At 42.3% G+C, this 25,138-nt stretch overlaps 1 protein-coding gene across 1 annotated transcript; it reads right to left on the minus strand.

Moving 5' to 3' along the window:
* Positions 1-10,360: 10,360 nt before the first annotated feature.
* On the minus strand, positions 10,361-24,274 carry RAB29 (RAB29, member RAS oncogene family). Its single transcript, XM_064733035.1, has 5 exons — positions 24,084-24,274; positions 20,850-20,921; positions 15,699-15,880; positions 12,028-12,149; positions 10,361-10,852 (listed from the first exon to the last, which is right to left on the minus strand). Exons 1-5 carry the CDS (start codon positions 24,205-24,207, stop codon positions 10,735-10,737), a joined length of 618 nt encoding a protein of 205 aa, XP_064589105.1. The 5' UTR covers positions 24,208-24,274; the 3' UTR covers positions 10,361-10,734.
* Positions 24,275-25,138: the final 864 nt, after the last annotated feature.

A 25,138-nucleotide genomic window follows, 5' to 3' on the forward strand; every position in this document is an offset into this window, starting at 1 on the left:
CCCCTCCCGCCGCGCCCACCGCGTCCTTCCAGCACCGGCAGCACGCTGGAATTTTTTCCCGTTCCTCCGGTAATTTTTCAGGGCGCTGCGGCGCCTCAAGGCCCGATCCGCAGATTCGCCGCGCGGGCCCGGCGCGGTTTTGGAGGGAAAAGGCGGCGCCGGGCGCGCGTTCGGTGCCGTTAATTTTAATTATTTAAAAATTAAAAAATTCGGTGTCAGCGGCAAATTCTGACACCAGCACTGATATCAACGTCGCCATTTCTCCTTGTGCATGCCAGCTGTTAATCCATGCACAATTCTGCAAAGTCCAGTGAAAATTTTGGATTTTTTTGCTCTTTAAAGACGCCAAAAATCCCAAAATTTCTCATTTTTGTTAAAAAAGTCGATGCTTTAACCACGGAAAGATTAAAATATTCCACAGTCATTAAAATGGCAGCTTCTCACTTTTGCTTTGCATTTTGGTCTTTGGAGCTTCATCCCTCCATTTTAATAAAAATAACATTTAAATCCTATTTTTAAATCCATTTAAATCCCATTTTTATACAGCGGGAAGATGGTTTGATGATACAAATATGGTCAGATTTATAGGAGAAATTATAAATTTATAGGAGAAATTATATATTTCTAGGAGAAATTATAATTTTGGGCTTTTTTCACCAGCACCATTCATGCAAAACCCACTGAAAATATTTAATTTTTACTCTTTAAACTCCATTTTAAACCCCCAAAATTCCTCATTTTTGTTAGAAAAAAATACATTAAAAAAAAGAAGAAAAAATTAAGATTATTCCTGGAGGTTCATGCCTCCATTTTAATAAAAATAACATTTAAATCCTATTTTTAAATCCATTTAAATCCCATTTTTATACAGCGGGAAGATGGTTTGATGATACAAATACGATCAGATTTATAGGAAAAATTATAATTTTGAGGGGTTTTTTCACCAGCACCATTCATGCAAAACCCACTGAAAAAATATTTAATTTTTACTCTTTAAATTCCATTTTAAACCCCCAAAATTCCTCATTTTTTTAGAAAAAATACATTAAAAATTCAGATTATTCCATATTCATTAATATGCAGCTTCTCACTTTTGCTTTGCATTTTGTCTTTGGAGGTTCATGCCTCCATTTTAATAAAAATAACATTTAAATCTTATTTTTATGCATTTAAATGCCATTTGTATGCATTTTATTCTGCATTTGATGGCGCAAACGTGTAGACATTAAATTAAAATTTAATTAAAATTTATCATGCCCTGCTTGAGTTTTATTGGAATTGTGGCTGATTGTGGAATGAAGAGGCCCAAAATGAAGGGAATGAATTTAAATTAAAATTAAAATTAAAATTGAAATTAACATTAAAAGACACTGAATTAAGGAGCCCAAACCACATCAAGGAATTCCTTGCTGGAAATATTGAATTAATTAATTACCATTTAATTAATGAATTAATATTGAATTTATGAATTAATTTCGAATTAAACCCCACTGGGGCTGACTCGGGTGCACAAATTTTGCGTTTTTATTTTTATTTCCCACAATCAAAACAAAAGAATTGAGGCGATTTTAAATGAATTAATTTGATTTTTGGTGTTTTTTAATTGGGTTTTTTTGGTTTTGTTTGGGGATTTTTATGGGGTGTGGATTTGGGGTTTTATTTGAGTTTTTTGGGTTGTTATTTGGATTTTTTTGGGTGAATATTTGGGAATTTTTTGGCTGTGAATTTGGATTTTTATTTGAGGTTTTTGGGTGTGTATTTGGGGTTTTTATTCGGGGTTTTTGGGTTTTTAATTTGGGGTTTTTGGGTTTTTTATTTGGTTTTTTTGGGGGGTATTTGGGTTTTTTATTTGGGTTTTTGGGGTGTGTATTTGGAATTTTTACTTGGTTTTTTTGGGTGTGTATATGGGATTTTTTGGGGTTTTTATTTGGGATTTTTGTTTGTGTATTTGGGTTTTTATTTGGGTTTATTGGGTGTGTATTTGGCTTTTTTTGGGTGAATGTTTGGGAATTTTTTGGGTGTGAATTTGGATTTTTATTTGGGGTTTTTGGGTGTGTATTTGGGATTTTTTTGGATGTGTATTTGGGATTTTATTTGGGATTTTTTGGGTTTTTTTATTTGAGGTTTTTGGGTGTGTAATTGGCTTTTTTGAGTGTACATTTGGGATTTTTTTGAGTGTGTATTTGGGTTTTTTTGGGTGTGTATTTGGATTTTTTTGGATGTGTATTTGGGATTTTATTTGGGATTTTTGGGTGTGCATTTGGAATTTTTTTTGCCATTTTTTTGGTATTGTTTTGGGGTGTTTTTCTGCTTTTTGTTGTGGTTTTTTTGTTGGTTTTTTTTTGAGATATTTCACAGGAATTTCTTTTCCTGGCACCACAGGACACTCCACACCACACATTTTACACATTTTTTATTATTTTTATTCAAAATTTTAATTTATAAACTCATTCCTTAGCACTGCTGAGACAACAAAACCACAACCCCCAGCCAGCAATGCCCAATTTTTTATTATAAAATCCAATTTTCATTTCCAACCTTGCAATGTGGAATAAAATCCAATTTTTTTCCTCTTTCCACAACCATAATACTGAATTTACAACGCTCAGGACCCTGCCTTGAAAATACTTCAATAAAACAGAAAAAAAAAAAGAAATAAAAGCTTTTTAAACTTAAAAGAAATAAAAATAAAAGCTTTTAAGCTTAAAAAATGCAATTAATTTTTTTTTAATTTTTAAAAAACAAAATAAAAGCTGAATTTTGATTTTTTTTTTTTACTTATTGAGGCTGCAATAAAATTTCCAAAATTCTCATTTCTGACAAGACCAAGAGTGGAAATTGTGAAGCAGAATAAAGAAAATTTCTGATTCCTCTTTGAAATATTCAGGTTTTTACCCACCCACACCAACAAAAGTTAAATTAAACAATTTTTTGGCTTTTCCCTTTCAGGGGAAATAATAATTTTTTTAATAATTTTGGGGTTTAAAATGTTTAAATATAATAAATTTTAATAATAATTTTTTTTTAATTTCCGGGTTTTAAAATTCTAAAATATAATGATAATTTTTAAATACTAATTTGTAAAATAATTCTGGGTTTAAAATTTTTTAAATATAATTATAATATCTTTAATAATAATTTTTAAAAAGAATGATGTGTTTAAAATTTTTAGCTCTAATAGTACTTTTAATAATAACTTTCAAATAATTCAGGGTTTTACTTTTTAAAATATAATGATAATTTTAATAATATGTTGAAATAATTCTGGGGTTTAAAATTTTTAAATATAATAGTATTGTTAATAATAATTTTTAAATAATTCTAGGTTTTAAAATTTTTAAATATAATGATAATTTTAAAAATAATTCAGGGTTTTAAAGATTTTTAAATATAATAATATTTTAATAATAACTTTGAAATAATTCTGGGGGTTAATTTTTAAAAATATAATAATAATTTTAATAATATTTTTAATTAATTCGGGGGTTTAAAATTTTTAAATATGATAATTTTAAAAATAATTCTGGGTTTTAAAAAATTTTAAATATAATAATATTTTAATAATAACTTTTAAATAATTATGTGTTTTAAAATTTTTAATATAATAATAATTGTAATAATATTTTAATAATGCTGGGTTTACAAATTTTGAAATATGAGGATAATTTAAAAAATAATTTTAAAATAATTCTGGGTTTTAAACAATTTTAAATATAATTTTTAAATAATAACTTTCACATAATTGTTTTAAATTTTTTAATATAATAATAATTTTCCAATAATAATCTTTCTAATAATGTCAGATTTATAGGAAAAATTACCCAAAAAAATTTAGGATATTTCATAGAAATGTCCTACCAAAAATTGTAGGAAAAAATACAAAAAAATTTAGGATATTTCATATAAATTTCCAAAAAAATTTGTAGGAAAAATGACAAAAAACTACAAAAATTTTAGGATAATTTGAATTATTTCATGCTCTGCCTGAGCTCCATGGATGGAGCAGGAATTGGGAATTTTCAGCTGCTCTTGGCTGAAATATTTCAAATACAAAAATCAATAAATAACACCTGAATCTTAAAAAAAAAAATTAAAATCAGCCACTTCTCTTGCGTTCTAAAAAGAACTAGAAATATTTATAGGATTAAATATTTATAGTATTAAAAGCCATTTTTTATTCTTTTTTTTTGGAGCTTTTTTGGAGGTTTTTTTGTGGATTTTTTTTTGTTGTTTTTTGTTATTTAAGATAATGAAGTAAAATTCATCAAGGCACTTCCATTTTGTCGCCAACCACTTCTCCATGTGGAGAAAATTCTGTTTTGTGCAAAAAAAATGAGATTTTTAAACACATCTAACCCCAAATTTGGCCATATTTGCACAGCCCAGGTATTTCAGCTTCGCATTAAAATAATTAAGCATAAATAATTCTAAATTTCTTTAGCCTTCATTGTTCAGTTTTAAATTCTTTTCAGCTCCAGAGAATGAAAATTCTGATTTTTTAGTGAGTGCCTGTTTTACCAACTCCTTCATTTCTATAAAGCAGAAAAAATAATTTACCTAATTCAGCAAAACCAGGACAATTTCTAGTCCTGTTTCCCAGTTTAGGAGGCAAAAAAATCCCAATTTTTGAAGGATTTTTGCTAAAATCCAAAACATGAACAGGGTGAGTCAAGGAGGTAAAAAATCCCAATTTTTGAAGGATTTTTGCTAAAATCCGACCCCAAAACTTGAGCAGGGTGATTGTGCTCCCTCAGAAAATCCAGTATTAAATACACAAAACTCCATTCCTGAAATGTGAATTTCCTATAAATTCTACTCATTTTTTTATAATTTTTCTAGCCAGAACTGCTCTCCACCAGCCATAACTGAGGGAAAGTGGCACCAGAATTTCCTTTTATCCCATAAAATCTGGTTTTCCTCCTCTTTTCCAGCCCCACTAAAGCAGATTTTTTAGTGAGGCCTGTTTTACCAACTCCTCCATCTCTATAAAACAGAAAAAATAATTTACCAGAGCAAAGCAATCCTAATTCAGGATTCTAATTCAAAACCAGAACTCAGCAATTTCTAGTCCTGTTTCTCATTAAGGAGGTAAAAAAATCCAATTTTTGAAGGATTTTTGTTAAAATCCAACCCCAAAACTTGAGCAGGGTGATTGTGCTCCCTCAGAAAATCCAGTATTAAATACACAAAACTCCATTCCTGAAATGTGAATTTCCTATAAATTCTCATCAATTTTTTACCAATTTTTTTGGCCAAAACTCTCCACCAGCCATAACTGAGGGAAAGTGGCAGCAAAGGGAAATGGGAATTTCCTTTTATCCCATAAAATCTGGTTTTCCTCCTCTTTTCCAGCCCCACTAAAGCAGATTTTTTAGTGAGGGTGATGAGTGCCTGTTTTACCAACTCCTTCATTTCTATAAAACAGAAAAAATAATTTACCTAATTCAGCAAAACCAGGATAATTTCTAGTCCTGATTCCCAGTTTAGGAGGTAAAAAAATCCAATTATTGAAGGATTTTTGTTAAAATCCAACCCCAAAACACGAGCAGGGTGATTGTGTTCCCTCAGAAAATCACGGAACAGCAAATCCAGTGTTAAATACACAAAACTCCATTCCTGAAATGTGAATTCCCTATAAATTCTCCTCAATTAATATAAATTTTTTGGCCAGCACTGCTCTCCACCCTCAATATTTGGGGGAATGGGAATTTCCTTTTATCCCATAAAATCTGGTTTTCCTCCTCTTTTCCAGCCCCACTAAAGCAGATTTTTTAGTGAGGCCTGTTTTACCAACTCCTCCATTTATATAAAACAGAAAAAATAATTTACCAGAGCAAAGCAATCCTAATTCAGGATTCGAATTCAAAACCAGAACTCAGCAATTTCTAGTCCTGATTCCCAGTTTAGGAGCCAAAAAAAATCCAATTTTTGAAGGATTTTTGCTAAAATCCAACCCCAAAACTTGAGCAGGGTGATTGTGTTCCCTCAGAAAATCACGGAACAGCAAATCCAGTGTTAAATACACAAAACTCCATTCCTGAAATGTGAATTTCCTATAAATTCTCCTTAATTTTTTACCAATTTTTTTGGCCAAAACTCTCCACCAGCCATAACTGAGGGAAAGTGGCACCAGAATTTCCTTTTATCCCATAAAATCTGGTTTTCCTCCTCTTTTCCAGCCCCACTAAAGCAGATTTTTTAGTGAGGGTGATGAGTGCCTGTTTTACCAACTCCTCCATTTATATAAAACAGAAAAAATAATTTACCTAATTCAGCAAAACCAGGACAATTTCTAGTCTTGTTTCCCAGTTAAGGAGGTAAAAAATCCCAATTATTGAAGGATTTTTGTTAAAATCCAACCCCAAAACTTGAGCAGGGTGATTGTGTTCCCTCAGAAAATCCAGTATTAAATACACAAAACTCCATTCCTGAAATGTGAATTTCCTATAAATTCTCCTCATTTTTTTACCAATTTTTTTGGCCAAAACTCTCCACCCTCAATATTTGGGGGAATGTGGCACCAGAGGGAATTGGGAATTTCCTTTTATCCCATAAAATCTGGTTTTCCTCCTCTTTTCCAGCCCCACTAAAGCAGATTTTTTAGTGAGGCCTGTTTTACCAACTCCTCCATTTATATAAAACAGAAAAAATAATTTACCAGAGCAAAGCAATCCTAATTCAGGATTCGAATTCAAAACCAGAACTCAGCAATTTCTAGTCCTGTTTCCTCATTAAGGAGGTAAAAAACCCCAATTATTACAAGTTTTTTGCTAAAATCCAACCCCAAAACTTGAGCAGGGTGATTGTGCTCCCTCAGAAAATCCAGTATTAAATACACAAAACTCCATTCCTGAAATGTGAATTTCCTATAAATTCTCCTCAATTAATATAAATTTTTTGGCCAGCACTGCTCTCCACCCTCAATATTTGGGGGAATGGGAATTTCCTTTTATCCCATAAAATCTGGTTTTCCTCCTCCTCTTCCTCAGCACCACTAAAACTCAGATTTTTTTAGTGAGGGTGATGAGTGCCTGTTTTACCAAATCCTGCCTTTACATACAACAGAAAAAATAATTTACCTAATTCAGCAAAACCAGGACAATTTCTAGTCCTGTTTCCTCATTAAGGAGGTAAAAAACCCCAATTATTGAAAGATTTTTGCTAAAATCCGACCCCAAAACACAAACAGGATGATTGTGTTCCCTCAGAAAATCATGGAATTCCTGACCAAATTTTGGGGTTTCTGCCCCACAAGGAGGACCCAGAAATTCCTGACCAAATTTTGGGGTTTCTGCTCCACAGGGAGAACCCAAATAGTGAGGGTTGTGCTGGTCCAGGAAGGGCAGGAGAAAATCCTGACCAAATTTTGGGATTTCTGCTCCACAGGGGAATGAGGATTGTGCTGGTCCAGAAAGGGCAGGATCAATTCCTGACCAAATTTTGGGGTTTTGTTCCACAGGGAAAACCCAATTAGTGAGGGTTGTTCTGGTCCAGGAGTTCCTGACCAAAGTTCCTGACCAAATTTTGGGATTTCTGCCCCACAGCGAGAACCCAGCTGGGCCAGGGAGGGCAGGAGCAACTCCTGACCAAATTTTGGGGTTTCTGTTCCACAGGAAGAACCCAAATAATGAGGATTGTGCTGGTCCAGAAAGGGCAGAGCAGTTCCTGCCCAAATTTTGGGATTTCTGCTCCACAGGGAAGTGAGGATTGTTCTGGTCCAGGAAGGGCAGAGCAGTTCCTGACCAAATTTTGGGGTTTCTGCTCCACAGGGAGAACCCAAATTGTGAGGGTTGTGCTGGTCCAGGAAGGCCAGAGCAGTTCCTGACCAAATTTTGGGGTTTCTGCTCCACAGGGAGGACCCAGCAACTCCTGACCAAATTTTGGGGTTTCTGCTCCACAGGGAAGTGAGGGTTGTGCTGGTCCAGGAAGGGCAGGAGAAAATCCTGACCAAATTTTGGGGTTTTGTTCCACAGGAAGAACCCAAATAGTGAGGGTTGTGCTGCTCCAGGAAGTGCAGGGGAAAATCCTGACCAAATTTTGGGGTCTCTGCTCCACAGGGAAGTGAGGATTTTGCTGGTCCAGGAAGGGCAGGAGCAATTCCTGACCAAATTTTGGGGTCCCTGCTCCACAGGGAGAACCCAAATAGTGAGGGTTGTTCTGCTCCAGGAGTTCCTGACCAAAGTTCCTGCCCAAATTTTGGGGTTTCTGCTCCACAGGGAGGACCCAAATTGTGAGGGTTGTGTTGGTCCAGGAAGGGCAGGAGAAAATCCTGACCAGATTTTGGGGTCCTTGTTCCACAAGGAGGACCCAGCAGCTCCTGACCAAATTTTGGGGTTTCTGCTCCACACAAACTGCTCCACAGAGGAGTAGGGATTGTGCTGCTCCAGGAGCAACTCCTGACTAAATTTTGGGGTTTCTTCTCCACAGGAAGAACCCAAATAATGAGGATTGTGCTGGTCCAGGAAGTGCAGGGGAAAATCCTGACCAAATTTTGGGATTTCTGCCCCACAGCGAGAACCCAGCTGGGCCAGGGAGGGCAGGAGCAACTCCTGACCAAATTTTGGGGCTTCTGTTCCACAGGGAAGTGGGGATTGCTCTGGTCCAGGGATCAATCCTGACCAAATTTTGGGGTTTTGTTCCACAGGGAGAACCCAAATTGTGAGGGCTGTGCTGTTCCAGGAAGGGCAGGAGAAAATCCTGACCAAATTTTGGGGTCTCTGCTCCACAGGGGAATGAGGATTGTGCTGGTCCCAAAAAGGTCAGGAGCAACTCCTGACCAAATTTTGGGTCCTTGCTCCAAAGGGAGAACCCAGCTGGTCCAGGAAGGGCAGAGCAGCTCCTGACCAAATTTTGGGGTCCCTGCTCCACAGGAAAGTGAGGATTTTGCTGGTCCAGGAAGGGCAGGAGCAATTCCTGACCAAATTTTGGGGTTTCTGCTCCACAGGGAGAACCCAAATAGTGAGGGTTGTTCTGGTCCAGGAAGGGCAGGGGAAAATCCTGACCAAATTTTGGGGTTTCTGCTCTGCAGGAAGAACCCAAATAATGAGGATTTTTCTGGTCCAGGAAGGGCAGAGCAGCTCCTGCCCAAATTTTGGGGTTTCTGCTCCACACAAGCTGCTCCACAGAGGAGCAGGGGTTGTGCTGCTCCAGGAGCAACTCCTGAGGGGGGAAAGGTGCAGAAAGTTAAAAAATCCCTCTGGCAGCCCAGGCCAGAGGGGGAAGTGCTCAAAATTAAAAAAAAAAAATAAAAAATTCAATGTAATCCAAGGCACTGCTTGGACATGGATTGTGCTCCATGAGAGCGGCACAGAAAATGGGGAATATTCCCAAAATGAGGGATATTCCCAGTGAGGAATATTCAAAATGAGGAATATTCATAAATGAGGAATATTCAAAATGAGGAATATTCAAAAAGAGGAGTATTCCTAAATGAGGAATGTTCCCAAATGAGGAATGTTCCCAAAATTTGGAATATTCTCAATGAGGAATATTCAAAATGAGGAATATTTCCAAATGAACAATATTCCCAAACCAGGAATATTTCCAAATGAGGAAGATTCCCAAATCAGGAAAATTCATAAATTAGGAATATTCCCAAATTAGCAATATTCCCAATGAAGAATATTCCCAAATGAGGAATATTCCCAATGAGGAATATTCCCAAGTGAGGAATCTTCCCAAATCAGGAATAATCCAAATAAGGGATATTTCCAAATGAAGAATATTTCCAATGAGGAATATTCATAAACGAGGAATATTCCCAAATGAGGATGATTCCCAATGAGGAATATTCCCAAATCAGGAATATCCCCAAATAAGGAATATTCAAAATAAGGGAATATTCAAAAATGAGGAATATTCAAAATAGCCCAGTGAGAGATATTCCCAAATGAGGAATATTCCCAAATCAGGAATAATCCCAAAATGAGGGAACATTCCCAAATTAGCAATATTCCTAATGAGGAATATCCCCAGTGAGGAACATTCCCAAAATGAGGAATATTCCCAAATTAGCAATATTCCCAATGAGGAATATTCCCAAATCAGGAATAATCCCAAAATGAGGAATATTCCCAAAATGAGGAATATTCCCAAATCAGGAATAATCCCCAATGAGGAATATCCCCAATGAGGAATATTCCCAAATCAGGAATAATCCCAAAATGATGAACATTCCCAAATTAGCAATATTCCCAATGAGGAACATTCCCAAATGAGGAACATTCCCAAATCAGGAATATTCCCAAATCAGGAATAATCCCAAAATGAGGAATAATCCCAAATCAGGAATATTCCCAAATCAGGAACATTCCCAAAATGAGGAATATTCCCAAATCAGGAATATTCCCAAAATGAGGAACATTCCCAAATTAGCAATATTCCCAATGAGGAACATTCCCAAATGAGGAATATTCCCAAATTGGCAATATTCCCAATGAGGAATATTCCCAATGAGGAACATTCCCAAATCAGGAATATTCCCAAATGAGGGATAATCCCAAAATGAGGGATATTCCCAAAATGAGGATTATTCCCAAATGAAGAACATCAACCCTCAACCCTCCTCTTCCTCCCGCCCTCGCTCCAAGGCACTGCCCAGGGCTGTGCTCAGCAAACAGCCACGGAAAAGCTCAAAATCCCAGGAAAAAGCCCCAAACCAGGGGCAGTGCAGGGACAGGTGACCATGACGATGACGATGACGATGATGATGATGATGATGATGAAGGCACGGCCTCAGCAGCAGGCCCAGCCCGGAGCAGAGCTCTCCTGGATGTTGATGTAATCCCCAGCGCCAGCAGAGCAGGAGCTGCCATCGCCCGAGGGTGAGCACATCATCTTCTCAATCAGAACCCTGGGGAAAAAATCCTGAGTGGGATTTGAGGCTTTTTTGGGGTTTTTTTGGGGTGTTTTGTTTTGGTTTTATTTTGTTTTTATGGGTTTTTTTTGAATCAGCAGCATTAGGCAGTGCGGAAAAGAAATTTAAAAAAAAGAAGAAAAAAGCAAAGCTCAGAAGGGTGGGGAATGCATTTGTAGAGTTGGGCAGTGCAGAAAAGAAATAAATGAAAAGCTGATATAGTATAATATAGTATAATATAGTATAGTATAATATAGTATAGTATAATCTAATATAATATAATATAATATAGTATAGTATAATATAATATAATATGAGAATATTATATTATATTATATTATAATATTTTAATGTTATAGTATGTTATGTTATAATATTATATTATAATGTTATATTATGTATAATTATATTTTATAATATTTATAATTGTATTAATTAAATATATATAATATAATGTAATGTAATATAGTGTAATGTAATATAATGTAATGTAATATAATATGAGAATATTATATTATATTATATTATATTATATTATATTATATTATATTATATTATATTATATTATGTATAATTAAAACATATAATCATAAATATTATAAATAATAGAATTATACATAATATAACATAACATTATAATATAATATTATAACATAACATACTATAACATTAAAACATTATAATATAATATAATATTCTCATTATATTACACTATATTAAATTACATTATATTATATTATGTATAATTAAATAATATAATTATAAATATTATTAAAAATAGAATTATACATAATATAACATGACATTATAATATAATATTATAACATAACATACGATTAATATAATATAGTATAATGTAGTATAATATAGTATAATGTAGTATAATATAGTATAATGTAGTATAATATAGTATAATATAATAATATAATATAATATAATATAATATAATATAATATAATATAATATAATATAATATAATATAATATAATATATTACCATAATATATTACCATAATATATTACCATAATATATTACCATAATATAATATATCATAAATATAATACAATATATAATATAATAAAATAATAAATTAACCTTCTGAAACATGGATTGCAGATTCTCATCCCTTCCCTCATGCTGGGACCCTCAAACACCCCAGGCCCTGCTCCTACCTCATGGACTCGTTGATGTTTTTGTTTTCCTTCACAGACGTCTCCACCCACCCTGAAAATCCATTTTCTTTGCTGAACCTGTCGATTTCCTCCCTGGTCACTGCCCACGGGGAGAGGTCACACTGCAAGGCAGAAAAATGGGGAATTTTAGGGGCACAAAATCCCTCAATGGCTTGGGTTGGAGGAATTTCAATTTAATTTATAAATTAAATAATTTATAAATTAAAAACTTTATAAATTTAATAAATACGGCCTGGGACACTTCCAGGGATGGGGCAGCCATGGATTCTCTGGGAATTGGGAATTTCTGCCCAGTTTTGCAGGCCCTGGGAGGCAGCTCAGCCCTGCCAGCTCCAAATCCCAGGGCAAGGCTCTCCCTGGGCTGCTGCAAGCAGAAATTTCCTTATCTGATATCTCAGGTGCTGACACAGCTCAGTCAGGCACGCCTGGAATGGAGATTCCAGCCTGTCCCATCCCAAATCTGCCTCTCCAAGCTCATCAAATCCCAAATCTGCTTCTCCAAGGTCATCAAATCCCAAATCTGCCTCCTCAACTTTGTCCCCCATCCGAAATCTGCCTTGCCAACGTCATCAAATCCCAAATCTGCCTCCCAAGCCTTGTCCCTCATCCCAAATCTGCCTCTCCAACCTCATCCCATCCAAAAACTGCCTCCTCAAACTCATCCCTCATCCCAAATCTGCCTCCCCAACCCCATCCATTATCTCACACCAAATCTGCCTCCCCAAACTTATCCCACCCCAAATCTGCCTCCTCAACTCATCACTCAATCCTCAAATCTGCCTCCCCAACCTCATCAAATCCCAAATCTGCTTCCCCAACTTCATCCCCCATCCCAAATCTGCCTCCCCAACCTCCTCCCATCCCAAATCTGCCTCCTCAACCTCATCAAATCCCAAATTTTCCTCTCCAACCTCATCCCTCATCCCAAATCTGCCCCCAACCTCCATCCCTCACCCCAAATCTGCCTCCCCAACCTCATCAAATCCCAAATCTGCCTCTCCAGCCTCATCTCTCATCCCAAATCTGCCTCCCCAACTTCATCCCTCATTCCAAATCTGCCTCTCCAAGCTCATCCCATCCCAAATCTGCCTCTCCAGCCTCATCAAATCCCAAATCTGCTTCCCCAACTTCATCCCCCACCCCAAATCTGCCTCCCTAATCTCGTCCCATCCCAAATCTGCCTCCTCAACTTTGCCCCCCATCCCAAATCTGCCTCCCCAACCTCATCAAATCCCAAATCTGCCTCCTCAACTTCATCCCTCATCCCAAATCTGCCCCCAACCTCCATCCCTCATCCCAAATCTGCCTCCTCAACCTCATCAAATCCCAAATCTGCCTCTCCAGCCTCGTCTCTCACCCCAAATCTGCCCCCAACCTCCATCTCTCATCCCAAATCTGCCTCCCCAAACTTATCCCACCCCAAATCTGCCTCCCAACTTTGTCCCCCATCCCAAATCTGCCTTGCCAAGCTCATCAAATCCCAAATCTGCTCCCCCAAGGTCACCCCTCATCCCAAATCTGCCTCCCCAACCCCATCCATTATCTCAAATCTGCCTCCCCAGCCTCATCAAATCCCAAATCTGCCTCCCCAGCCTCATCAAATCCCAAATTTTCCTCTCCAACCTCATCCCTCATCCCAAATCTGCCTCCCCAACCCCATTACATCCCAAACCTGCCCAGTCCTGCCCAGCAGGGCCAGGTGGTGGCACCACGGTGCCTGTGCCAACCGGACGGTGCACAGAGCCAGAGCTCTGGCCCAGAGGCGAGCTTGGGGCACAGTTGTGGCCTCACAGTTCCTGATCCCTTGGGAACGAGTCATGAGCCTCAAACCAGAAACCTAGAAATCCCAGGAAATCATCACAAACTGAGCACAAAAACCCACAGAGAAACCATAGAAACACACAGAGAAACACACAAAAACCACACAAAAACCCACAGAACAACCCAAAACCAAACACACGAGAAACACACACCAAAAACCACTACAAACACACCAGAGAAACACAGAGAAACAAACAAAAAACACACAAAAACACAGAGAAACACACAAAAGCCATACCAAACCACATAGAGAAACACACAAAACAAACAAACCTACAGAGAAACGCACAAAAAATGTAAAAACTCACAGAGAAGCACACAAACATGGAGAGAAACACACAAAAACCATACAAACCCCACAGGGAAACACACAAAAACCATACAAAACCACAAGAGACAACAACAAAAACAAAAACCATACAAAAACCACACAAAACAAGAAACACACAAAAACCACAGCAACCCACAGAAAACCACACAAAACCCATATAAACACACAGAAAAACACACAGAACCCATACAAACCGAGAAACGCACAAAAACCATACAAACCCAGAGAGGAACACACAAAAACCCACACAATAAACCTTACAAACCCACAGAAATATACAAAAACACACAAAAACCCATACAAACCCACAGAGGAACACACCAAAACCATACAAACCCACAGAGAAACACACAAAAACCATACAAACCCATAGAGAAACACAGAAAAACCACACAAAACAGAAACACACAAAAACCACAGCAACCCACAGAAAACCACACAAAACCCATACAAACCCACAGAGAAAACTACAAAAAACATAGAAACCCATAGAAGAACACACAAAAACCATACAAACCCACAGAGAAACACACAAAACCCATACAAACCCACAGAAGAACACACAAAAATCACATAAACCCATAGAGGAACACACAAAAACCATACAAACCCACAGAGAAACACACAAAAACCATACAAACCCATAGAAGAACACACACAAAACAACACAAACCCATACAGGAACACACAAAAACCACACAAACCCACAGAAGAACACACAAAAACCATACAAAAACACACAGAGAAACACAAAAAAAACACACAAAAACCCACATAGAAACACACAGAAACTGTACAAACCCACAGAGAAACACACAAAACCCATACAAACCCACAGAAGAACACACCAAAACCATACAAACCCACAGAGAAAACTACAAAAAACATACAAACCCATAGAAGAACACACAAAAACCATACAAACCAACAGAGAAACACACAAAAAATGTACAAACTCACAGAGAAGCACACAAACATGGAGAGAAACACACAAAAACCATACAACCCCACAGGGAAACACACAAAAACACACAGAGAAACACAAAAAAACACACAAAAACCCACACAGAAACACACAGAAACTGTACAAACCACAGAAGAACACACAAAACCCATACAAACCCACAGAGAAACACACAAAAAACATAGAAACCCAAAAGAACACACAAAAACCATACAAACCCACAGAGAAACACACAAAACCCATACAAACCCACAGAAGAACACACAAAAACCATACAAACCCACAGAGAAACACACAAAAACCATACAAACACACAGAGAAACACAAAAAAACACACAAAAACCCACATAGAAACACACAGAAACTGTACAAACCCACAGAGAAACACACAAAACCCATACAAACCCACAGAAGAACACACAAAAACCATACAAACCCACAGAGAAACACACAAAAACCATAGAAGCCCACAGAAAAACACCCAAAACCCCCCAAAAACCTCCCAAAAAACGCCATCCCGGGCAGGCTGCCCACCTTGTTGGCCAGCAGCAGGCAGGGCACGGGGCTCCCATCTGGCAGCACCAGTTTGCTGTCCAGGTCCTGCTTCCACTTGTGGCTGTTGCTGAAGGTGCTGCTGTTGGTGACATCAAACATGATGACACAGCCTGAGGCCTCCCTGTAGTACAGGCGGGTCATGGAGGTGAAACGTTCCTGCCCTGGGGTCAGAACCAGAGAGAAACCCAGCCAGGGTTGGTATTTTGGGGGGTTCTGCAGGTAAATTGTGTGTTTGTGGGGTGGTTTTGCAGCTAGAAGTGAGGATTTCTGGTTTGTGAGGGGATTTGGGGTGTGGGCTGGGCAGGGGTCAGGTCATGGAATCATGAGAAAACCACGGAGAAACACAGAAAAACTGTACAAACCCACAGGGGAACACACAGAAAAACACCCAAAAACACACAAAACCCCACATAGAAACACACAAAAACAAAAAAAAAACCCACATAGAAACACACAAAACCCCAACAGAAACACAGAGAAACACAGAGAAACACAGAGAAACACACAAAACCCCACACAGAAACACACAAAAACACACAAAACCCCACATAGAAACACACAAAACCCCACACAGAAACACAGAGAAACACACAAAACCCCACACAGAAACACACAAAACCATACAAACGTACACAGAAACACACAAAACCCCACAGAGAAACACATAAAAACACACAAAACCCCACATAGAAACACAGAGAAACACACAAAACCCCACACAGAAACACACAAAAACCATACAAACCCACAGAGAAACACAGAAAATCATACAAAATCACACATAGAAACCATATGACTCCTTCTGGGGTCAAAGGCAGAGAGAAACCCAGCCAGGGTTGGTATTTTGGGGGGTTCTGCAGGTAAATTGTGTGTTTGTGGGGTGGTTTTGCAGCTAAAAGTGAGGATTTCTGGTTTGTGAGGGGATTTGGGGTGTGGGCTGGCTGAGAATCTCTGGGCTGGGCAGGGGTCAGGTCACAGAATCATAAGAAAACCACAGAGAAACACAGAAAAACTGTACAACCCACAGGGGAACACACAGAGAAACACCCCAAAACACACAAAACCCCACACAGAAACACATAAAAACAAAAAAAAACCCACATAGAAACACACAAAACCCCACACAGAAACACAGAGAAACACAGAGAAACACACAAAACCCCACACAGAAACACACAAAAACACACAAAACCCCACACAGAAACACACAAAACCCCACACAGAAACACACAAAACCCACACAGAAACACACAAAACCCCACAGAGAAACACAGAGAAACACACAAAACCCCACACAGAAACACACAAAAACCGTACAAACCCACAGAGAAACACAGAAAATCATACAAAATCACACAGAGAAACCACATGAACCTTTTGGGGTCAAAGGCAGAGAAAAACCCAGCCAGGGTTGGTATTTTGGGGGGTTCTGCAGGTAAATTGTGTGTTTGTGGGGTGGTTTTGCAGCTAAAAGTGAGGATTTCTGGTTTGTGAGGGGATTTGGGGTGTGGGCTGGGCAGGGGTCAGGTCATGGAATCATGAGAAAACCACGGAGAAACACAAAAAAACTGTACAAACTCACAGGGGAACACACAGAGAAACACCCAAAAACAACAAAACCCCACACAGAAACACATAAAAACACACAAAACCCCACATAGAAACACACAAAACCCCACACAGAAACACAGAGAAACACACAAAACCCCACATAGAAACACACCAAAAACACACAAAACCCCACATAGAAACACGCAAAACCCCACACAGAAACACAGAGAAATACACAAAACCCCACACACAAACACACAAAACCCCACATAGAGACACACAAAAACCATACAAACCCACAGAAACACACAAAACCCCACACAGAAACACAGAGAAACACACAAAACCCCACATAGAAACACAGAGAAACACAAAAAAACCATACAAACCCACAGAGAAACACAGAAAATCATACAAAATCACACATAGAAACCACATGACCCTTTTGGGGTCAAAGGCAGAGAGAAACCCAGCCAGGGTTGGTATTTTGGGGGGTTCTGCAGGTAAATTGTGTGTTTGTGGGGTGGTTTTGCAGCTAGAAGTGAGGATTTCTGGTTAGTGAGGGGATTTGGGGTGTGGGCTGGGCAGGGGTCAGGTCATGGAATCATGAGAAAACCACGGAGAAACACAGAAAAACTGTACAAACCCACAGGGGAACACACAGAGAAACACCCAAAAACACACAAAACCCCACATAGAAACACACAAAACCATACAAATGTACACAGAAACACACAAAACCCCACACAGAAACACATAAAAACACAAAACCCCACACAGAAACACAGAGAAACACACAAAACCCCACACAGAAACACACAAAACCCCACAGAGAAACACATAAAAACACACAAAACCCCACACAGAAACACACAAAACCCCACACAGAAACACAGAGAAACACACAAAACCCCACACACAAACACACAAAAACCCACACAAAAACACACAAAACCATACAAACGTACACAGAAACGCACAAAACCCCACACAGAAACACACAAAACCCCACAGAGAAACACAGAGAAACACACAAAACCCCACATAGAAACACACAAAAACCATACAAACCCACACAGAAACACACAAAACCCCACATAGAAACACAGAGAAACACACAAAACCCCACACAGAAACACACAAAAACCATACAAACCCACAGAGAAACATATAAAACCACACATAGAAACACACAAGCCCACAGAGAAACACACCACATAGAAACACACAAAAACCATGCAAACCCACAGAGAAACACACAAAACCCCACACACAAACACACAAAAACACACAAAACCCCATATGGAAACACACAAACACACAAAGAACCCCACATAGAAAAACAGAGAAACGCACAAAACCCTACAAAGAAACACACAAAATGCACACAAAACCTCACAGAGAAACACACAAAACTACACAAAAACCATACAAACCCACAAGAAACACAGAGAAACACACAAAATACACACAAAGCCACTGAGAAACACACAAAAACCATGCAAACCCATAGAGAAAGAGAAACACAGAAAATACACACAAAACCCCACACACAAACACAGAGAAACAGAAACACATGGAGAAACACAAAAAAAAACCCACACAAAAACCATACAAACAGAGAAACACGCAAAATACATATAAAACCTCACAGAGAAACACAAACAAAAACACACAAAAATCATACAAACACACAGAGAAACACACAAAAACCATACAAACCCACAGAGAAATACACAAAATACACACCAGGTTTTTCTAGGTTAAAAAGAACCAAAGATCACCCAATGGGCAGGGTGGGCTGGGACACCTCCAGGGATGGGACACCCCAATATTTGCATTATTCCCATGGAACTCAGGGTGTCCCAGGGATGGAGCACCCCAATATTTGCATTATTCTCATGGAACTCAGGGTGTCCCCAGGGATGGGGTACCCCAATATTTGCATTATTCCCCTATAACCCAGGGATGGGGCACCCCAATATTTACATTATTCCCCTGGAACCCAGTACCCCAATATCTGCACTATTTCCATGTAACCCAGTGCCAGGACACCCCAATATTTGCATTATTCCCCTGTAGCCCAGTGCCCAGGGATGGGGCACCCCAATATTTCCATTATTCCCATATAACCCAGTGCCCCAATATTTGCATTACTCCCATGGAACTCAGGGTGTCCCAGGGATGGAGCACCCCAATATTTGCATTATTCCCCTGTAAACCAGTGCCCCAATATTTGCATTATTCCCATGGAACTCAGGGTGTCCCAGGGATGGAGCACCCCAATATTTCCACTATTCCCATGTATCCCAGTGCCCAGGGATGGACACCCCAATATCTCCATTATTCCCATATAACCCAGTGCCCCAATATTTCCATTATTCCCATATAACCCAGTGCCCCAATATCTCCATTATTCCCATATAACCCAGTGCCCCAATATTTGCATTATTCCCATATAACCCAGTGCCCCAATATCTCCATTATTCCCATATAACCCAGTGCCCCAATATTTGCATTATTCCCATATAACCCTGTGCCCCAATATTTCCATTATTCCCATATAACCCAGTGCCCCAATATTTCCATTATTCCCATATAACCCAGTGCCCCAATATTTCCATTATTCCCATATAACCCTGTGCCCCAATATCTCCATTATTCCCATATAACCCAGTGCCCCAATATTTCCATTATTCCCCTGTATCCCAGAGCCCTGAGGCCACCTGGGTGTCCCTGGGCACCACAAGGGCACCGTGCCAGCTCTGCTCCCCCCACCTCCAGCTCCTTTTTGGGGCCAAAACCGAAAGTTTCTCGCTGCACTGCTGACTCTGCCAACTTCTCCTTCCTGATGCCATTTTAAGGATCCCGGGCAGAGGAAACCACAGCCCTGCTCTCCTCCCTGCTCCACATCCACAGGGGCCATTTCAGAGCTGCTGCTGCTGCTGCCCACAGCCCTCCTGGTGCCAGGGAATTTGGGAAATTCCTCTCCCTGCCCCTCTCCAGCTCCTTGTCCACTCCAGCTTTTATAATTCTGTCCCTCAGAGCGTGCCTCGTGCCAGAAGTTTGGGTTTTAACCCAAAATTTGGAGCTGAGCAATCTCATGTCCAGCCAGTTCCACATTTCCTCTGCTCTGGAACAGAGGGGAAAGGCTCTGAAAAGCAGGAATGACTGTGGGCATTCCTCGCAGGTGGATTTGTAATTAAATATTTAAATTAGTGCAGCAGGCTGGAGGCAGCAAAGCAGAGCAGTCCTGCCCCTGGAATCCACAGGCAGCTGGGATTTATTTTTGGAGAGAAGGAAAAGGAAGAAAAAGGAAGAGAAAGGGGGAAAGAAAGGGGAAAGGGAAGGAAGGGAAGGGAAGGGAAGGGAGGGAAGAGGGAAGGGAAGGGAAGGAAGGGAAGGGAAGGGAAGGGAAGGGAAGGGAAGGAAGGGAAGGGAAGGGAAGGGAAGGGAAGGGGGAAGGGAAGGGAAGGGAAGGGAAGGGAAGGGAAGGGAAGGGGAGAAAAGGAAAAGGGAAAAAGGAAAGGGCAAAAAAGGCCAAAACTTTGAGAACATGAAAAAAAACCTTGCAAATACCTGCAATGTCCCACAGCTGCAGCCGAACCGTCTCCGACTCCGACCACTGAACCACCTTCAGGGCAAAATCCACTGGAGAATTCCCAAAAAAGCAGGGAGGAAAGGAAAGGAAATCTGCTCAGGGCCATTCTGCACCTGCACTGCCTCTCCCCATCTCCCAAAGCCTCCCAAATCCTGCACCAGGGTCAGCAGCCCAAGCACAGCTCCAGGCTGGATGGGGCTTGGAGCAACCTGGGACAGGGAAAGGTGTCCCTGTTTATGGGGTCAGAGATGTGAGGTCCCTTCTGAGCTGAATCACCCCAAATTAACCTGGGACAGGGAAAGGTGTCCCTGTTTATGGGGTCAGAGATGTGAGGTCCCTTCTGAGCTGAATCACCCCATTTTAATTTGGGATATGGAAAGGTGTCCCTGTTTGTGGGGTCAGAGGTGCTGTGAGGTCCTTTCCAAGCTGAATCACCCCATTTTAATTTGGGATATGGAAAGGTGTCCCTGTTTGTGGGGTCAGAGGAGATGTGAGGTCCTTTCCAAGCTGAATCACCCCAAATTAACCTGGGACATGGAAAGGTGTCCCTGTTTGTGGGGTCAGAGATGTGAGGTCCCTTCTGAGCTGAATCACCCCAAATTAACCTGGGACAGGGAAAGGTGTCCCTGTTTGTGGGGTCAGAGATGTGAGGTCCTTTCCAAGCTGAATCACCCCATCTTTGCTGTCACCAGTGAGTCAGAAGGGGAAGCCCTGTGCTGTTCTCAGATGTGTCAGGGTTTCAACCTGGCAGCCAGACCCAGCTGGGCTGGAACTGACCAAAAGCAGGAAGAAAGCACAAAAAGAAAAGTCCCAGGAAGCAGCAGAGCAGGGCCCAGCCCAGCTCTGTGCCTCTCTGCAGTTTTCACCTCTAATCCATCCCCTCTCAGCTCAGGAATAAGAAGATTTAAACAGCTGTGCTCAGTTTTGGGTCCTCGGGGTGATTTCCTGGGTGAACCCTTGGCAGCTCCTGCTCCTTCCAGGTTATTCATTCACACAAAGAACCCAAATCCTGCTCAGCCCCATTCCCAGCCTCCTTCTCCCAGAGCTTCCCAAGAGCTGCTGACCCCTCAGCAACGAGGCCAGGCTGTTCCATTAATGTCAAACCAGTGCTGCTGATGGTTTTACTGGGATAAGCTGAGCCTGGAACTTCAGATTATCCATTTTACAGCTCCTGGGGTGGTTATTCCGAGGGGTAGGGGCACCCCAAATGATCTGGGCAGAGGGACAGAAGCTCCTGAGGGCTTCAGGGCTGTTCAATTAATGCCAAACCAGCACTGCTGATGGTTTCACTGGGATAAACTGAGCCTGAAACTTCAGATTATCCATTTTACAGCTCCTGGGGTGGTTATTCCAGGGGCTGGGAGAAGGATGGAACACCCCAAATGAGCCAGGCAGAAGCTCCTGAGGGCTTCAGGCCTGTTCCATAATGCCAAACCAGCACTGCTGATGGTTTTACTGGTATAAACTGAGCCTGGAACTTCAGATTATCCATCTTACATCTCCTGGAATGGTTATTCCAGGGGCTGGGAGAAGGATGGAACACCCCAAATAAGCCAGGTAGAAGCTCCTGGAGGCTTCAGGGCCATTTAATTAATGCCAAACCAGCACTGCTGATGGTTTTACTGGGATAAACTGAGTCTATAACCTCAGCCTATCCATGCTACAGCTCCTGGGGTGGTTATTCCAGGGGCTGGGAGAAGGATGGAACACCCCAAATAATCCTGGCAGAGGGACAAATGATCCTGAGGGCTTCAGGGCTGTTCAATTAATGCCAAACCAGCACTGCTGATGGTTTTACTGGGATAAACTGAGTGTATAACCTCAGCCTATCCATGCTACAGCTCCTGGGGTGGTTATTCCAGGGGCTGGGAGAAGGATGGGACACCCCAAATGAGCCAGGCAGAGGGACAAATGATCCTGAGGGCTTCAGGGCTGTATAATTAATGCCAAACCAGCATCGCTGCTGGTTTAACCGGGATAAGCTGAGTCTATAACCTCAGACTATTTAGTTTATAGCTCCTGGGGTGATTATTCCCAGAGGTAGGGGCACCCCAAATAAACCGGGCAGAGGGACAGAACCCCCGGGTGGTTCAGGGAAGAGGGTCTGGGAGTTAACACCCCATAAACCAGAGAAGGTACATGGCCGTTCTCACCCCAAACTCCCAAGCCCAGAGCCCGGGAGAGGGGGGAAAGGGGAGAGCTCTGCCGGGACGAGGGGCGCGGTGCGGGCTGGGGATGCGCACCGGGATGGGAACGGTGCCGGACACCGGGAACCCCCAGGGAACCCCCGAAAACCACTCGGTAACCCCCGAGAACCCCCCCGGTAACCCCAGGGATCTCCCAGGGCACCCCCGACAACCACCCGGAAACTTCCCAAGAACCCCCGAGAACCCCCAAGTACCCCCCGGTAACCCCTCAGTAACCCCCAAGGACCCCCGGTAACCACCCGGAAACCTCCCGAGAACCCCCGGTAACCCCAAGGACCCCCCGGTAACCCCCCGAGAACCCCAGGAAACCCCAAGGAACCCCAAGAATCCCCCGGTAACCCTCCGGTAAACCCAGGGAAGCCTCCCGGTAAATGCTCGGTAACCTCCCCGGTAACCCCTCAGTAACCCCCAAGGACCCCCGGTAACCACCCGGAAACCCCCCGAGAACCCCCGGTAACCCCCAGGAAACCCCAAGGAACCCCAAGAATCCCCCGGGAACCCTCCGGTAAACCCAGGGAACCCTCCCGGTAACTGCTCGGGAACCCCCCGGTAACACCCAAGGACCTCCCCGGTAGCGCCTCAGTAACCCCTGAGAACCCCCCGGTAGCCACTTGGTAACCCCCCGGTAACACCCAAGGACCCCCCAGTAACTCCCCGGTAGCGCCTCAGTAACCCTGAGAAGCCCCCGGTAACCACTTGGTAACCCCCCGGTAACACCCAAGGACTCCCCCGGTAACTCCCCGGAGGGGCCTCAGTAACCCCTGAGAACCCCCCGGTAGCCACTGAATAACCCCCGGTAACACCCAAGGACCTCCCCGGTAGCGCCTCAGTAACCCCTGAGAACCCCCCGGTAGCCACTTGGTAACCCCCCGGTAACACCCAAGGACCCCCCCGGTAACTCCCCGGTAGCGCCTCAGTAACCCTGAGAACCCCCGGTAGCCACTGAACAACCCCCGGTAGTCACTCGGTAACCCGCCGGTGTCCCCGTTAGCCCGGCGCGCTCACCGCCCACGGTGGATTTGTAGTGCCGGTTGAAGCTGTCGTTGGCGTAGCGCTGCACCAGCGAGGTCTTGCCCACCGTGGCGTCGCCCACCACGAGCACCTTGAACATCCGATCGCGCTGCCCCATCCCGGCCCGGCCCGGCCCCGCTGGCTCATGTGAGCCTCAGCCGGGGCAGCGCCGCGCCCGCCCGGGGCTGCCGGGATCTGTAGTTGGGTGCCTTCCGCCGGGGCCGGCGCCGGATGGAGCCCGGAACATCCTCCGTGACAGCGGATCCTGCTGGGTGCGCCCCCAGATCTGCTCTGTGCGCCCACAGATCCTGGTGGGTGCGCTCCCCGATCCACTCCGTGCACCCCAAATCCTGCTGTGTGCGCCCCCAGACCCAGCCCTGCACCTCTCCAGCTCTGTGCAACCCCAAATCCTGCTGTGTGCGCCCCCAGATCTGCTCTGTGCACCCCAAATCCTGCTGTGTGCGCCCCAGACCCAGCCCTGCACATCTCCAGCTCTGTGCACCCCCAAATCCTGCTGTGTGCGCCTCCAAATCTGCTCTGTGCACCCCCAGATCCTGCTGTGTGCGCTCCCCGATCCACTCCGTGCACCCCCAGATCCTGCTGTGTGCGCCCCCAGACCCAGCCCTGCACATCTCCAGCTCTGCGCACCCCCACATCCTGCTGTGTGCGCCCCCAGATCTGCTCTGTGCACCCCCAGATCCTGCTGGGTGCGCCCCCAGATCTGCTCTGTGCACCCCCATATCCTGCTGTGTGCGCCCCCAGACCCAGCCCTGCACATCTCCAGCTCTGTGCACCCCCAGATCTGCTCTGTGATCCAGCCATGCATGTCCCCTGTAGTCCCAGACCTTGCTCTGTGCACCCCCAGATCCGCTCTTTGCACCCCCATATCCTGCTGTGTGCACCCCCAGACCCAGCCCTGCACATCTCCAGCTCTGTGCACCCCCAGACCCTGCTCTGTGATCCAGCCATGCATACCCTCTGTAGTCCCAGACCTTGCTGTGTGCACCCCCAGACCCAGCCCTGCACATCCCTTGTGACAGATCTTGCTC

This window comes from Zonotrichia leucophrys, chromosome 26, assembly GCF_028769735.1.
Source record: "Zonotrichia leucophrys gambelii isolate GWCS_2022_RI chromosome 26, RI_Zleu_2.0, whole genome shotgun sequence".
Classification (NCBI taxonomy): Eukaryota; Metazoa; Chordata; class Aves; order Passeriformes; family Passerellidae; genus Zonotrichia; species Zonotrichia leucophrys.